This window comes from Melanostigma gelatinosum (genome assembly GCF_949748355.1).
Source record: "Melanostigma gelatinosum genome assembly, chromosome: 23".
Lineage (NCBI taxonomy): Eukaryota > Metazoa > Chordata > Actinopteri > Perciformes > Zoarcidae > Melanostigma > Melanostigma gelatinosum.
The window spans coordinates 14,611,977-14,630,234 of record NC_136656.1 but is presented as its reverse complement, the minus strand read 5'-3'; the positions used below and the strand labels follow the sequence as shown (position 1 = coordinate 14,630,234).

Here is an 18,258-nt window from a genome sequence, read left to right as displayed (position 1 = left end):
TGTATGGTTCGCTTACACTGCTCGCCATCTCTCACCCTCTGTCCTGTACTCTCTCGCCAGCCTGCTGCTGTACCGCTCTACTTCATCCCTCTTTCTAGTGCCCCTCTCCTGCTCACCAGAGTCCAGTCAAAACACGAACCAGCAAAGAAACCAGCAACGTGGTGAACTCCGGTTCTAACCCCAGCTCCTCTCCCAGCTCGACCGGTCTTTACCCACCCCTTATCCTATAAACCTTGTCATGCTATTCCATCTGTTTCCAACACTGCTAACCCTCAGTTGCTGCACTAATTGTAAGTTAGCCAGGCAGCACAACTCCTGCTGCCCTCAATGACATATGGTATTGGTGCTTCTCGTCACCTCCCCCAACCCCTGCTGTAACTTGAGATGAAGCCTTTCTAGCTCATGCTGTAAATAGCCATCTTGACCTATTGACAGGTTACATTGTTAATTTATTGTAAGGGCTGCAGGCATAGCCATAGTCTGACCAGCTGATGCTCGTACAGACATTAGCACATGTGGTACACTTTGGATAACGTGCCTCAGTTGCCTTGGTGGTGATTGATACAATTGGCATAAATCAGCAGTAGTCACTAGCATCAATCAAAACAAGTCTTGGTCCGTTCACTGCTACTCACCTATCTCCAGAATCTTCACACACACACCAAGAATCAGTCCAGTAAAACCACCCCTCTGCAGCTGCTAGCAATATGATCCAATTCACTTTTTACCGCCTGCTAGCGAGCATTAATTAGGTCAGCAGCACTCGCTGTAGGTTTAAGATAATCCCAAGATTGCCACCTTATTTTAAGAAAGCAGAGAAGTTCAAGTTCACATTGTGCGCACAAGAGCAGAAACCTAAAAATGGATCAGGTTGGTGTCTCTGGGGAGGGCACCAGCTTCCTGCTGCCCTAGTATTCAAGCTCCGCTCAGCCCCAGTAGCAGCCGGGCCCCAGAGGATGAGTGGCACTGGAGGTATCATCCACCGCCCAGCGGCCTGGGTCCGCCATCGCCTGTGGCTGCTCACTCGCCCTCCACCCCCTATCTGCTTCTGGCTTTGTAGGCTTTGTGCATGCCTCGCATCCCCGCTTAAGCATTAAGTAGTAGGTCTTCTTTGATCAGTTTTGCTTCTTTATTTTCCTATTTTTTTATTTTTGTGCTTTGATTCTCATCAGTGTTAGAGGTTTATACTTGTGTGAACAAATAAAAGTAAAAGCGATTTGTTAATGGTTCTCTATTAGGATCTAAGTAGAGTAGGGTAGATGATAACAGGAACTACAAAGTATTCTTAGTCACATAACCATTATATACTTATATCAAAAACATCCAACCTAGTCACTCGTAAGTGAGGAATGACAGTACGTGACTGCTCCCTGTGGAACTCTTACCGACTCACTGCTTCTCAGCAACGATATCTGACTTGGCTTTTGCATCACTATAGTTTATCAGTAAATCAATGCCTGGGATTTCAGTGTAAATGCTTATATTGTTGAACTTTAGTTATTCATCCCACTTTATTTAGTTTGAGTGACAAGTATTAAAAGACCATACATGATCACTCATCCCCAGTTACTGTACAGAGCAGATTATATAAATCAGACATGGAAGGCGTCTGAGGCTTAATTTGGCAGATGGCACATGAACAGTGGCATATTACAAAGCAAAGTTGTTGACAGCTTTATCTGAACCATGGTCATAAAGCCACTCATGAATTATAGTTCATAGTCCCTCTGGAACCCAAGGTAAAATCTGTGGATTTATTCTCGGAGCACGAGCGGTTTGGGATTTTGTTATCAGTACAGAGCCAAAAGGACTACAACGCTGTTGGCGAGATGGAAAGTCCGTTCATGTGGCCTAGTTTGAACAAGGCATTGTATTGTGGGGACAGGGGAGGTGGCAGTCCAAGACAAAGTGGACCAGTCAGTTGGCCATCAGAGGAAAAGTGTCTATGCAGCGATAGGGGTGGGGTCATGGGATCATGTTGACAACACGGCAAACATTGCAAAGTTGAAGAAGGAAAAACCTGGACCTTGCAGTACTGGTGGATCTGGAAATACGTTTTTCAGATTGTGTAATGGGTAAAGGTCAAACTAGTTGGTCAGAGGTTGGGGTTGGCCTTCAGGTTAAGCTGGGCAGCTGACGTTCATGGCCTAATATAGCTGCCAATTCCCCGTCATAATGCCTCGATGTTGGGTGACATAGATCATTGGCGCAGAGACGGATCATGTGATTGTTGGAACAGTTGCTTAGAACATCTTTAGATCTCGGTGGCCTCCAGGATAGCTAAGGGGCCACATGGCTTGGGAGGTTGGCCCTGCCATCATGGTGACCATAAACGCCTCCTCAGCTGTGTGGTGTTCAAATGACCTGATTAACTGCACTGGGACAGCAGTATTTTACTTTTTGGTATATTTTCATCATTCTAGTATCAGAACATTACATAATATTGAGGCAGTTAACAAATACTAATTATGTAGCAAGTAACCAACCACAACGTATGAATGCAACTCTTCAGAGTGTTTGTAACCGTTTACCAGGTTAATGTAATGCATTGTCTTAGCTCTGTCTCCTTCCCTTTACCGACTGGACATCTACTTAGACTGTGCACATAAAGATTGGCACAGTCAGGAAGAGAAAAAGAAATGTCTGAAAAAATAGTTTGAAAATAAAGAAGCTCAAAGTCATCCGAACCCGAAGCTTTATGCAACAAGAAGTGCTTTGTTGGGAACCTTCAGGTTGGTAGCAGAACTCTAGACCAAGTGTGTTGAATCGGCGGCTCAGAAGGTAATTTCCACAGCAATATAAAATAGATATTACAGAGTGAATTAAGACTTATTCAACTATCTTAACACAAGCTCTAAGTGTTTTGTTTTAGTTTTTTTACTGTGGTATCGAATTGGATACTTTAACTGGTGTTGGTCTTGACTACTACATTTCTGCTATTGTAACATCCCTAATTAGAATATATATATATGCTACAGTACAAAAAGTCTTTGGGTTGTAAGTACAGGCAGTTTATCTTTCTGACCTTTTGGCTTGTTTTTAGAGAAGCCTTTTATATCTCATACCTGTTTGTTACTTCACTATCTTAACGCAGTCACCATTAGCAGAACTCATGAAGTTACTGTTATTTATACAATTCAGTCAGCAGTTACAAGCTTTTCAGTTTTATTGTGGCATTATGTTATGCTTTCTGTTAAACTGACATTGGCTTTTTACATTGAGGGTAGCAGCCGCTGTGAGTTTTCCTAGAAAATTGAAAAAATACAATTTTACACACTAGGGGCTTAAGTAACCGCTCAGATTACATGGAACTAAGGAAACTAGTTGATACCAATTATATGTTTATGTTGTATTGCCTCGGCAATTCTGGGTTTTGGAAATATCAACATTAAACAATATCACACACTATCACCATATTTATTTTATCTGAGAGCAGTTTACAGGACAAAATCTTTTCAAGTGTAATAGTGACTGACAATTGTATTAATGAAATGTTGTATACTGTTCACAAACAAGCAATAAGATAAACCATAGCAAAAAGAAATTGCTTTCAATCCTGCAAGTGTATAGCAAGTATGCATTTGCTATACAAATTGCAACTGACATGCAGTCACCATCGTCACACGTGGTGAGATTTTATTTATTTTGCTGCTTTATCCGATCATTCAAATAATTTAAGCTGCCATACTGAGTGCTGCCTGAACTTTGTGGAGTAGGTAAAAGCGGCATGCAAAAGGTGAAGAGCCATTATATGAATCTTATATGTTCATGGTGCAATGCATGAATGCTTGGGCTGCAACATTAAGGCCTCGCTAAATAATAGAAGTGCATGGGAGTTTAGTGTTGGGGTACTACTGTGATTTATATGACCTCCCCTCCTTTTTCCTCTTCACTGTCGTTCTTCATACACGCCGATGTAGGCGTCCTAGGCTCCGACAAGCCCTGCGAAGGCGTTACGACATCCCTCCGCTTTCCTTCTCAACCTGGCTCATTCACCCCTGATAATTATGGGAGTGAAGCGGGGCCGCCGGATGGACAGCTGGATTCGCCGATAATATCTCCTGTATCAGAGCGAATAAAGGCACTGGAAGCTCTTGCCGCCAAAAAGAAGGAACCTGATTTTAGAAGTGATGGAGGGTTCTCTCACTTTAGAGACCGCCACCATGAAAAAACTCCCACTGACGCCCCCAAATTTTCCACTGACGCCCCCAAATTTTCCACTGACGCCCCCAAATTTTCCACTGACGCCCCCAAATATTCCACTGACGCCCCCAAATATTCCACTGACGCCCCCAAATATTCCACTGACGCCCCCAAATATTCCACTGACGCCCCCAAATTTTCCACTGACGCCCCCAAATGTTCCACTGATGCCCCCAAATGTTCCACTGACATCCCCAAATCTCATGCGGAGACCCCCAAATCTTCCACTGATAAAATGACACCAACTGTCCAGAAAAGAGAAGGTTCAGTTGATCAGGAGTCACCAGAATCCCCCTTTGAAGTGCTTGGAGATTTAAGGCAAGTGAATGAATTTGAAGAAACCGAAGAGTGGATGAAGACTCATTTACCTCCTGTGCCAGACTTTGATGCTGTAGATTTAATTAAAGGCATGCTGACTTCTGAGAATGTTGCATCAAAGGAGAAGGGGACTTGCATAGTTATACCTGATGCTCCTGCTGCCTTTGCTGGTGTCCCTGCTGCTTTCATGGATTCTCCTGCTGAAGCTCCAAAACTGAAGGATGAATTCATTGATGCACACAAGCAGTCAAGTGTTGAGGAAGAGTCTGGGTTTGACCTAAGCTTTTTGCCAACAGCCTACACGTGGGATCAGCAGGAAAAGTCAGGTGCCCAGGCTACATCAAATCTTAATTCGATGCTTCCAGCTTCGCCTGCACCTCCTTCCGGCTTTGACTCCCCATCTCCTCCCGTCAGTCCACCAGTTGGCACGGATGTTAAACACAATGTGTCAGATGACAAGAAGACCATGTGGACCAGAGATCTGGAGCCCCCAGAGGCAAGCGAAGCTGACAGTTCAGGAGAGTCGGACGACACTGTCATTGAAGATAGTGTCACTGTTCCTGCATCTGTTCTTCCTGCGTCTTCTGACCCAGCAGTTTCAAATGAGCCTATCCCTGCTCCTGCAAATCCCAGTCTTACCACTGAGGAAAATGAGCCTCCTCCACCAAAGTCTGAGAGGAAGCTAATGCAGGTTCCTACAATAAATGTAATTGAGACAGACGAGCCAAATTACAGTGAAGAGGAGATGGAAATGGAGCTTGAAGATGAGGATTATGAAGCTGTAAAAGACCTTGCTAGAGGAGCTCCAAAAACCCCAGCGCCAGATGACGGTAAAAAAGAACCACCCAAAACACGCCCCTTAGAAACAGAATTCATGGAAGGCTACTCTCCTCCATCCTCACCTGTGGACTCTGATGCTGAATACTCTCCTAAACACAACATACTCAAATCTCTTCCTGAAATAGTACATCAGGAATCTGCATCAAATCCTGAGGCCCAATCCAATCAAGCAAAATATGAAAAATCACAGACCACCTCTAGTAAAGTAAAGGATGAAGTTTCCCCTTTCATACTCACAAATGAAGAACTGGACTTCCCAGATAATGATGACGAGTGGTCGAATGAAGCACAAGAGATCCTGGTCAAACCTTGCAAAACTGGTCTTGCGTTCATGGAAACAACTCCTTCTACTCAATCCAAGGTGGATGAAAAAAGTGACACCACTGCAAAAGATGCTTACATGGAGACGACTTCCCGTTCTAAAACTAGCTTCATGCAAGATGATATATATGACAGACAGTCATATGATTATGATGCATCCTCTCCCTTGGATGACATTGATGACAAAGGGTTAGACAATGCTAAGCAGCGGTTTCTTTCTGATCCTTCTCAAATCCTCAGTGAACCACTGAATGCAAGGAGTCAAAATCTGGATGATTTCACTTCAGTGAATGATGATGAAGCCTTCCCCAAGCCAGTTGGTCAGCCATCTCTTAGAGAATATCCCCAAGATCCATATTCCTCTTTCCAAAGTGAGACACTAAGCGGTGTCAATGAGCAAGATTTCATTCAGAAAATGACCAATGATGTTACGGATAACATGGCAAATAGCAACTCCTTACCAGCACAGAAAACCGCCTCAAAGATCCAGCAGGACACTAAACCAGGTTACCATACATCTAACTCAACAAGCAACACAGACAGCATTGCCCCTGGCAGCTCAATGTCTGAGCCTACAGATAGCTTTGTGGAGTTCATGCGAGAGTGCCTGAAATCAAGGCAGGATGAAGAACCTGACGACACACACCAAGCTGTCTCTTCCAATGACAAGTTGTGCAAAACCGGTATGCCTCCTTCCCAGTCCCCTCCAACCATGGTGATGGATCTTGAACAAGAACGGCTTACTATCAACGCTCTCAACGAGTTAGGCAGCAGTCAAGAAGAGGTGGAGCTGCTCCAGTCGATTGTTCCTGACCAGAGCAAAGCTAACCCCAGCGTGACATCTACAAAGCAGTCTTCATTTGCCGCAGTTCCCAATCCTCCATGTTCCCAAAGCAACCGTGTGTTTGACAGCACGTATTCCAAAGAGGTAGAAGCCATCGACGAATGGGTGGCTGAAGCCTATCATCTTGCTGAGCATGTCTTGACAGCAATACTAACCCACTTATCAGGTAACACTTGTTTCTTATGGGCAGTAGGCCTGCTGACCTCATGCAGTCCCCTCAACAAGACCTATTTTCTCACTTGCACCTTGTAACGGCCTGCTCCTTTCCAGAAAGTGTCTATTTTTACATGTTGCATTCATGTAAGAACAGGCTTTATGGCAACTAGAAAAACACCCATTTTGTTATTGCAGATTGATTCATAGTATACTATACACTTATACTAGGAGAGCATAAAGGCCTTAGTATGCTTCAAATGAACAGTTAGGTATTCATGGTCTTGTACTTGTTTAATCACATGAAGAGTGATGAAGTTATTGTGGAGAATGAAAAAAGTGCTTCCTCTTGCTATTTATTGGCCAACATCTGCCGGCAATATTTCAGTCTCTAAAAATAACTGTAGTTGCAATGGTTGGGCTAGTGTAAAAAATGTCAAACCAATTTGATATTAAGCCATACACGGGGCCGCTGTACCAAATTGTACTACTACTAAAGATTAACAACGGCCAACAGTTTACTGTTATGTCACTTGTTGTCTTTTTTAAATCCAAACTACTTTTAGTTGAACAAAGTTTAGCTTTGTTTGAGAATTCTGTTAATTTTGTATATTTAGTCAATCATGAGCCAGTCTACAACCCATACTGACTAGTGCAAATCATTGCATGATCCCAAAAGGAGTCTGATAATTGAAGCAGGTGTTCTCATGTCAGTATGTTTAAATGCCTGATTCAATATGGACTACCGATAAACTTCTAAATGTCCAGTGAAAACCACCTTTTGGCTTTCATGTAATGAACATTGGCATTTCAAAGTTATGATGTCAAGTAGCTAGTTACATATGCATATATAAAGCTACAATACAGACATATCTTTGTCTTGAAAGTCATCGGCAGCATACTAAAGCTGTACAGACTACAGGCAGTTGTCACAGATTATAGGAGCCAATCCACAGTGTATTGTGCTATATAGACGCTAAAGCTGCGTTCACACCGGTCGCGTTGATTTTTTGACGCGCGTCGAGATTACATACAAAGTCTATGCACAGACGCGATGAGACTGGCGCGCCGCGATTTTGAGAAGACCAGTAACCTACAAATCGGTATCATTACGTTGTTATTTCGGAGTCCCTTTTTGTCGGAGAAGACAAGTACAAATCGGCATCATTATGTAGTTATTTCGGAGTCCCTTTTTGTCGGTTTATTGCCGTTGAATCACAGCCAAATCAGTTTATTTTGTGTTCCTACAGCTGTAGTAAACAGCGACTGGTGGCTTGCTAGACAGTGAATACAGCTCGATACAATCCACGGAGCTCCTCTGAACAATATTATGAACCAGACATGACGGCGTTTGGCATTCCGATGTTTGAGGGACTTCCACAACACGTACAAAGCAGCAATTGTCCTTATTCCTTTCACGGTTGACAGCGGAAAGAAATGGCGGCCAGGTGAACGGCTTCCAGGACGATAAACCACGCCCCCTCTCCGGCGCTACGAGATTTTGCGGCGTTTGGTGTGAACACGACCGGCGGCGCGTTGGACGCGATTGTGCAGTGCGTTGGACGCGATTTTGCAGTGCGTCACAAAATCAACGCGACCGGTGTGAACGCAGCATAAGGCTGCATATGGTCCAGTGATCCCCACTTCATTTCAGCATTTGACCCTCTCCTGCCCTCTGTCCTTTACAGCTGGGCAGTGGTCCATTGACCGAGTGGGTGGGGGTTTAGATATGGCGCCCAAGTGTTGGCTTGCAAGAACCTTTGAAGTCACGGGGTACAGTCAATCCCCAGTGTTGGGTTTCTGTCTCGATGAAAGTTTCCACAGCCCACTTAGTGAAGACCATGACAGGGCATGGTACAACAAAACAAAATCATGCAAAAATACTTGCGTATTCATTGCAAATTCACACTTGAGTTTAGGCAAGATGCCATCTTGGGAAATTGGTTTGCTGTCAGGTCTTTCAGTACTCGCTTGTCCAATCCTCCTCTTCATCTATGTCCAGCTGTCCTTTTCCCAATGAAAGTTGTTTAGAATATGTGAGCTTCTATAAACCACCCTGTTTTCAAGCATCACAGCCTACAGTGATAGTTATTACTCTCTATTTAAAGTTGACCAGAGCAAGTGCAAAAGTTCTGGTGGGTATTACTTTTCAAGAGTTACATTAGCCAGTTCTGCAGTACCCTCCCCTTCTCTGCAAACCCAATCTCCATTCCACACACCCATGCACAGAAGCTGGTATGCAGACAGTAATCCTGACAGTCAGTGCTACGTCTACATGTGTTGAATATTTTAGCCTGAGCTGGCACACCAGAGAACAGAGTGCTGGTGCTCTAGCAACCAGAAACTAAGGGAAAGTGTGCAGAAGAGGCATAAGTTTAGCTTCATATTCAAGGATCCTTGAATCCTTAGACTATGTTTTAGCATCAAGTATCATTGATGTCAACAGAGTCCACCTCCTCTCGTCCCACCGGAGTCCCCACAAAGATGTGTGCACAACAGTCACCGATCTCCTGTTGCTGGGTAAGCCTTTTTCTGCGACCGGACAGTGGAGTAGCCTTAGTTCTTTGCTGGGTTAGCTTAGCTCCATTTTGGCTCTCCTTTCTCTTCCTCCTGGGGCAGTTGACTCTGCTTTCAGTGGTGTTTGGACCAGCAGGTCTGGCTGGTTGGTCGGCCGTGGGTGGTGATCATCTCAAGGACCGCTGCACTTAATCCAATCCCCAGGCTTCATTAGCGTATTCTGTCATATGCCATAAATTCTCCAGTTATAAACGAGAAAAGAAACTGCAAAATAAAACAATTGGAGCAAAATGTATGGGAGCTACTAGCCGTAGCATGTACATGCCATCATGTTCATTGCTCTGTGCTTGAACAAGCTTGTTAGCTGTGCACATAATGTCATGGTTTGAGATATTAATGACTTGGCGTTAAAGAGGAAGCTCTGTTTTTGTGTCGTGTTCTGTAGAGGAGCCTGTGTTGTTAAATCCTCCCCCTCCAGCCATGAGCTCGAGCTATTTTAGTGCTCCTCTGCAGTGCTGCTCCACAACTCTGGTTATTAGGCGGGGGGGGGGAGTTTGTTTCAGTTGGTGTGCCTCTTGTCATGTGGGATATGCTCGACAATTTCTGCATTTCCTTTCAAGTTTTTGGTCACCCGTGTCAGAAATTCCATCCAGCCATCCGTTAGTGAAATCCACACGGTGTTGGCAAATGTGATCCTCTAAATTTATTTGTGGGCTAGTTTTAATTCCAGACTTGTTGTCAGGCCGACAAAGATTTGTTCAAATCCAACATTCCATTAGTGCTCAGATTTGTGTTAATCCTCTGTGTGAAGATTTGTAAAGTGGAGTAAAGGCACATGTGAATACTTGAACTGAACCTGTAGCAGTGTTTGGTATTTGACTCTCCACTAAGGTGTCTGACATGGACCTGTAATGTCATGTTTGTTCAGGTTACCATCTTGTTTTTAGTCAGATGTAATAACTTCAGTCAGGATATGTATTGGGGTTAAATCGCACCCTTTTTTTAAAAAGGAATCCAGAACCGATACCAGACCCTAGTGAAGAGCCATATTTCTCATATATCAAGTGGTGGAGACCAAACCAGAGCTAAAAGGAGTGTGATTTGTAATGTTAGGCACTGCTTTTATCATCCTTATTTCACTGGACAGTAACTGACAGAATATTTGCTCAGTGTGACAAAGGGTCATGTGCTGTAGGTCAACTACCAGTTTAGAAGAACATCTGTCCTGAATGTTCACTGTTTGGATTAGGCATGATTATCTACAATATTATTGTGCCCAGTTGTCTGTCTGCTAGTCCGTCCACTTTGAGACTAAATAGCAGATGGCTTGGACTCAGATGACATTGACCAGCATGCCTATGGATTCATTCAGTAGTGACAACAATCCCCTGCTGCCACATAGTTTATCATTTGCTGTACATTGTGTGTGGAATTAAATCATGACAGAGACCTGAAACTCAAATAAAGCAGAATTTATGATGTCATGCAGGTAAAGTGTGCCAGTGGTCTGAATTGGTGCAGTGTGTTTACCTGCATGAGCAAAGTTCTGATGCAGGTTTTTAAAGTAGTAACCAGTAGAGTTAACATACTTGATTTATCACTTATAATGGCAGCAGACAGGTGCAGAACATTGTTCCAGTTCATGTGTGCTGGTCCAGCCTGTTTCTGCTTCGGCCTGTGGTTGTGTGTGTGCCGCTTTAAGAGCAGCACAGTGAAAGCAGGCCACTGCGCCTCAGCAGCCACTGGGACCCCAGCAGATTAGAGTCAGGGCAAGAGACATGGAGAGAGCTAATGAACAAGGGACGTCAAACTCCGGCTGCCTCCAACATCATCGACCTGCAGAGCCCCCGCAGGCTGCCGACAGTATCAAAATAATGCTACACCTTTCTTTTTATTAAATAAAATGTGTATATTGTTTTCAATGAGGGACTTTTTTCAAATCAATATATACATTTATTGATTGACTGAATGTAGGCCAAAGACACACTGCACACTGCCATTATTCATTGAAGGTTAGCTTAATAACATTAATTGAACCACTATTTAGGGTTATCAAAACGTTAAAACTCAAATTAGCCGAGGTCTTGTATAACGAAGTCCCTGACAAATGGTAGCTGTAATGCTAAAAATGTCATTTTAGAGCACTGTATTTCAAAATAACGCTGTTTATAAATTGTGTATTTACATTGTATTTTACACAGATTATTTTCATCTGAGTTTGTTTAAAGTTGTGCATGTGTGTTAAAAAGTGAGCCTGGTGGGAGGATGTTTCTCGTTGCCTCCCTTTGTGTGCTGGCAGCACACACACTCACCCCTGCAGTGCAGGGTGAGGAAACCCCCCTCATTGTTACTGTGAGATGAAAACATTACATCCCAGAAAAGTCAACTTTGTTTCCAGCTTGACCATCATCTAGTTTAATGTTTTCATATCTGTTTGAATCTGTCATATCACATGTCCCCGACATATAAAATCGTCTGATTTGATAGATGAAAATTGCATTGTTTACTGGAGTTATGAGGTTTTCATGCAGTCTCATTGTAGGCTCTGACGGAATGAGGAACAATAGAGCTCTTTCTGTTTGTGTGTGATCCCCACAGCAGTGCTGTTGCTTTTCTCTCACATTCTTACACACAGGTCCAGCTCTTGGCATGCTGAGCTTATTTTGTAAAGGAGTCAGATGAGCCATGTGGTGGTGTTAAACCTAATGCAAAGAGAACTTTTTGTACAGCATCAGTTCAATATCTAATAAGGTACTGATAAAGGACTGCTTTGTAAGGAATGATAGTCCATCTAATAGTCTCGTCATAGTTTGAGAAATATCAGTTCATTTTTCTCCGTTCAGCCACATATTTAGCTTCTATAGTGTTTGCAAAACATGCATGTTAAACTATTTTATGAATGAATGAATGAATGAATTTTATTGATATAGCGCTTTTCACAGACAGTAGTATCACAAAGTGCTTAACAGAGCAGACATTTAAAAGCATAAAAAACACAATGTGACCCTAGGGTCAATCAATTATCTACACAGAGAAAATTAAAAAATTAAATATAAATGTAAAACATATTTTAAGAGCAGGTCTAGGACGTGGGTTTACTTTTACACAAACGCCAGCCTAAACAGGTGGGGTTTTGAGCTGGCTTTTAAAAGTATCCACAGTATCTGTGAGGCGCAGAGTTGCAGGCAGAGCATTCCAGAGCCTCGGGGCCACTGCCTCAAAGGCTCTGTCACCACGGCTCTTACATCGTGTGCGTGGGACTGACAGAAGGATGTCTGAGTCGGATAACTACCCATATTAATTGGCAAAAGATGACTGACAGCAATAATAATATAGTAGACTAGCTGCTCATAACACACCACATAGCCAGTCACAATAGCTGGCTCTGTCACCAACTAGGCATTGAGTTAACAGTTTATCATAGACAAATATTTATACCATCGACACGATAACTTTTAGTTTTTCCGGCTCTCTGTTCCATCAAAGGTCAGCTCTGTTAACACTGCACTTGGTCAGCAGCAGACATTTGCATGCATCATAGCGTTGTAGTTGAATGTCCCTGAGGAACAAATTGAGGCTGGTCTTGGTCAGAATTTTGGCCGACTGAGGAAACTGTCCCTTTTTTTCTTTTTTTTTCTTTTAAATTGTTTATTGAAAGACACGAGACAATATTAAGACAATACATAGACATAACAACAAGAGGATGACAAGAACAGTGGGATAAAAGCCAGCAAATATCGTGTGTGTGTGTGTGTGTGTGTGTGTGTGTGTGTGTGTGTGTGTGTGTGTGTGTGTGTGTGTGTGTGTGTGTGTGTGTGTGTGTGTGTGTGTGTGTGTGTGTGTGTGTGTGTGTGTGTGTGTGTGTGTGTGTGTGTGTGTGTGTGTGTGTGTGTGTGTGTCCTTGAGCCTTTCGAGATGGAGGAAAAAAAAAATATATATAATAATAATTTAAAAAAACCAAACCAAAAATGAAAAACAGGTAAGTATGTGTGCATATGGATGTTCATGTGTGCATGTACGTGGGTTTCAATTGGTTGTCCGGCAAGAAAAACAAAACAGAAAACAATAGTAAAAAAATACACAAAAAAATATATATATATATATACCGGTATATTTACTATACATATTTCAATATTAATAGGATGGGTGGTGTCACGTTTGCAGAAACATAGTGAGGGATGACCAGGTGGAATGGTGTTCTGTTGTATTGTATATGATGGATGAGGTTAGATTTTCCATTGAAATATATTCCATCATTAAGTTTCTCCAGTGTGTGATGTGTGTGTTATTCCTTGATTTCCAGTTCATGAGGATAGTTTTCTTGGCGATAGTTAGGGCCACAAGGAGTAATTTGCGGTTTGTTTTACTCAGATGTATTGTTGAGATGTCTCCTAGTAAGCACAGTGAAGGGGATAAAGGGACGAGGCAGCCCAGCAAGACAGACAGTGACTCACTTATTTCTTCCCAAAAGTGATGAACTAACTCTGTTAGGTTAATTGTCGTCTTTGTCCTTTGAAAAAGCCAACAGTTAGCAGTTTCTATGATGCGTGTGTGTGTGTGAAGGTCCCATATAACGTGTGTTCCCATTAAACTAGCTGGAGCACTGAAGCCTGAACCGTCCCTGAGGCATCGGCCCACGTGCTTTCTCCCCCACTTACAAAAGGCTTTTTTAAATGCAGCCGTTTCCCCTACGCAGAGGGAAGGCGTGGCAGTCTGAGAGCGCCAGCCTATTCCAGCCTTACATAACTGCCTTGTATAGAGGCCATCCCTTCTGCATGCGTGACTCCCCACAGGACATGCATACAAACACGAAGCGGGCATCCACAGCAATGGGCCCGCCTCGGTTATTCTCTGCTGCAGGTGCCGAAGAAGATTAATGTTTGCATGTTCATGTTTTATTTGGAGCTTTTCTCCACGCTCGCCTGACCACTAGGACAATACAAATATTTTCCATATAAATCTACCATAGGGCCTTTATTTACCTCAGCTGCAAAGAGAACCATGCTTTTTTTCAACTGTTTCAAATAGAGAGCTGCCTTAAACAATTTAGATTTCATCCTGAAAATTCAGTGTCGTTTTTTTAATTGAAAAAATTAAAAGTTTTCAGTTTTTTCTTCAGACAAACTTATTTTACAACTTGGTATGATATTTCATTTTATTCTGATATCAGTCTAACGCCCCCCCCCAACTTCCTCTCTGCAGTTAAGGATCTGATCTACTGGCGGGACCCCAAGAAGTCTGGCTTGGTGTTCGGACTGTCCCTGCTGCTGCTGCTGTCGCTGGCAGCCTTCAGCTTCATCAGCGTGGCCTCCTACCTCCTGCTGGCCCTGCTCTGTGTCACCATCACCTTCCGCATCTACAAGTGCGTCGTCCAGGCAGTGCAGAAGTCCAGCGATGGACACCCCTTCAAGTAAGACCAAGCCTCTAGAACGTCAATGCTACTTTACCTTCGCCTTCTTGTTGTCTGGGAGATTTGATTGACCTGTGTTTTAAAACAAGGCCAAAACATGTTATTAGTTTGATGCTCAAATTGGCAAAGTATAGTGTTTCTATAGATCAAGTTATCAACTGTACGAAAAAAATTTGTCTTATTCGAGTTGAGTCATTTCTGCCTCTTGGGATTTAATCCAATTTATGGCAATTTAACAGCGACCGAAAAGAGTATGAAAGTAGAAGTTTTTTTTATTGCTCAGTGCCAGCGACAGCGTGGCCGCAACTTGTTTTAAGTATAACATCAACAGCAGATTAACACAAGAGCAGATCAGAAAACTAGGAGGCCTTTTACTAAATATTTATTCATTAAAAGCTATTCTTATACAACGGGAGTGGGGGGGTATTCTAAATCGGTCCCAAAGACACGGTCAGGTTCCACAACTGTGTCACAGGAGATTGTGTTAGGGTTACCAAATACATTTGCAGAACTTCGTCCAAAGTGTTTTATTGAACATTTATATCTGCAGTTCACTTTGAGCCACACGGGGAGCCTGAATGTTTGTATCATAGACTAATTATAACATTGAATCTAACATGAAGCTAGCGAACATTATGTTTGTTTTACTGACGACAGGAAAAAGAACGTGGATCTATTAACTTCACCTAAATGTTTCCGGTTTCAATAACACATGCATGAAACATTGTTGTAATTTAACTTGTATCTCTTTGAAATGTCTGGTTTACCTATTCAAGTTAATATAAGATGATGTGGAAATGGTCAGGAATGTGAATTTACACACAGCATCGTTTGCAAAATAATTTACATCCATACTAGCACGCCTGAAAACGAATATATTCAGGTGTAAACAGAAGGTAGATTGGTTGCTTAGTTACAAAACAAACGAGTAATAGTGGTCTTTAATAATGAAAGGTCGTGTTTGATACTTAAGATCTTCTCTAAAGTCTTCCTCTATCAACTCAAACACACATTTCTTGGAAAGTTTTAGAAGTTTTATTTTTCAAACTTGGTCACAATGCTTCAGGTCTTGATCTTTCTCTCTCATCAAATTTACTTTAAAATAAACACTTCTTTTAAAATGATGGGTCCATAAATTAGGTCAACACACGTCTCTCACTTGTTTTCTCAGTTTCGTTGTCTGTTCTCACTCGTAGCTCTGCTGGTGCCTGAAGTCCCTGTCGCACTGGAGAGCATTTATGCTTTTGTTTCTTTACAGTTTATGTGTGGACTTCACTGGTTGGGCAGAACTAAATAAGCATTAATAAGAAAAGGAAAGTCTTCCATTTTGTGTCCGTTGTCGTCCTCAAAGCCTCAAACCGTGGCTTCAGACAACGCTGCTAATCGCTCCAATAACAGCTGCTTCCTCTGCATGTCGGCAGTGGTAGATTTATAAAATGCACAACGGGTACTAGCAAAGACAACAAGGTCAGCAACGCCTGTAATCTGTTATCCATTTTGTAATGATCACTGGTAGACCTGGCTGTTTGTTTTTCTTCCGGGAAAGGGTCACTTGATAGGGGCATGACGAATCAGGGAAGGACACGTCGAAGACCCAATCAAATAGCGAAGTCAGGTGTCTATGTCATCATTTCTAAACTTTTGCGGTTCGGCCTGTCCACACTGAGGTAACCCCGGAGTTTTAAAACGTACCCAGCTTCGATAGCGTTTCTAAACTCATTCGTTTTCGGTGCTCTAAAACTCCGGAGTAGTGTGGACGCTCAGTGTAAACGTAGCTAAAGATATGTTTATACATGGAAACGTCTTTTTAAGCCACAAAGAAACAAACGAAAGTCTCCCATTAATTTCCTTGTTAAAGCTGCTCACCAAAGGCGAATTCCGTCGGTTTTCCTGCAGCACTCTGGGCCCACATACTTGGCCTCATTCTGTGCTCACCCTCCCCTCCTCCCTCTCTGCAGAACACTGATAGATAAGGATGTCAGCATCCCACCAGAGACTTTCCGCAAGCATGTGGACTCCAGTCTGACCCACATCAACCGAGCCCTGAAGCAAATGAGCCGCCTCTTCCTGGTCGAGGACCTCGTGGATTCCCTGAAGGTGAGCAGCTCCGACCTTCAGCCACTGTCACCCTGAGTTCTGGTCATTTTATCTGCTTATGGAAACCTTTACCCACTCTGTTCCATAAAGACCATAGTAACGCCTCTCTAATTATAGTCTCAATCTGATCTGTACTGTTAAGATATACCCCAGTAGTTATCATTGTATTGTTGGATGCTAATTATTTAGATAATACAACCTAAACAGGTACAAAGAATCAAAACAAATTCTGGACCCAAATAATTCATATTTTGGACATTTCTCTAATCTTATTGTAAAATATTTGAGAATGTAACCCCGTTGGACCGCAAATTTAATGAAAATATGACATTCGGAGGGAAAGAAATACTACAATATTTAATTGTTTCTAAATCACAACAGGGGGAGCAAACTGAAACTATGAAGTGATTCACCACTGGCATATGAAGGTATACATTTTAATACAAACATGACAGAAAATCTGTCTCTCCTGTTGTCTGCTTACTTCACTGGCCTACCAAACAACTTGTAAAAATCTGTCAATTGGTCCACCGTGGCCTTTTTAATGACAAACATCCCGGTTTCCAAAACACATTGGAAACAACAAGGAAGAAGCTCTGACCAAAGCCTCACATCGCTCTGAAAAGCTCCGAGCTGGAGGTTAACTTGATGAAGTCAAAGCCTGTCCTTCACACCCTCCCTCAGGTGTTTCTGCCCATTGTGAATAATTAAAACTGTGCTCAGGGTGATGTTGGCAGAGATGTGCAGGCATTCTCCAAACAATGTACAAGCAAGAAAGGTAAACAAAACTGACCGGAGAAACAGCTCAGTCCACACCCATCAAGCTACATGAAATACCTATATGGGTGGATCACAGGTTTGACAGCTGCTTGTGTTTCACTGATATAAATGATTGAACAGGTCTTGCTTATGTAACAATGATTTTATCCCAGGACCGAACTGAAGAACACTTTTGTTGTTGAAAATAAGTCTTGCTTCTGTTATACTCGAACGTCAGGTTATAGCAACCAGCCATCACTGTCAGCCAAGCAGCAATAATACTCACATATTATTATTAGCTTTTGTGCTAAGGCTAAAGTTACTGGGTTGGCCTTTGTGCTAAAGTTACTGGGCTAGTCTTTGTGCTAAAGTTACTGGGTTAGCCTTTGTGCTAAAGGCGATAATGCATTGGCTGACGTGTCCGACCAATCACCGTACACTTGGGTCACTCGCTGTTCCTCTTGTGTTGGGAGAGTAGCTACTCTGAAATAGGAGCACAAAAGTCCCTGAAAACGGTGTTCTAAGAACTATGATCGTTCCTAGTTCTTGGGAGGCAAATAAAATAAAAATGCGGGCTCTTAGAACGATGAAAAACTTCCTCCGTTCCTACTGCGAGCAGTATCAGAGATTCTGAGCTTGACAGGAGAGTTGGATCAGCAGCACAAAGCTCCAGAAGTCTTCACTTCTCCTCCACTCTCTAATTAGCTGGAAAGCCCGCAACAATACACTCATGGTCATGAATCACACATATTCATTTTATAATGCACTTTGCAATATAGTCTTAAAAATATGTGTA

The 18,258-nt window shown here is 42.6% G+C and overlaps 1 protein-coding gene across 2 annotated transcripts in view; it reads left to right on the top strand.

The window, feature by feature from the left end:
• The window catches only part of rtn3 (reticulon 3), a 32,664-nt gene that overhangs the window by 6,464 nt on the left and 7,942 nt on the right, over window positions 1–18,258 (top strand). For both annotated transcript variants that reach the window (XM_079295108.1, XM_079295107.1), the window contains 2 exons: window positions 14,399–14,606; window positions 16,565–16,703. In XM_079295108.1, the coding sequence (XP_079151234.1) occupies window positions 14,399–14,606; window positions 16,565–16,703 (347 nt within the window). The remainder of the gene's footprint in view (window positions 1–14,398; window positions 14,607–16,564; window positions 16,704–18,258) is intronic.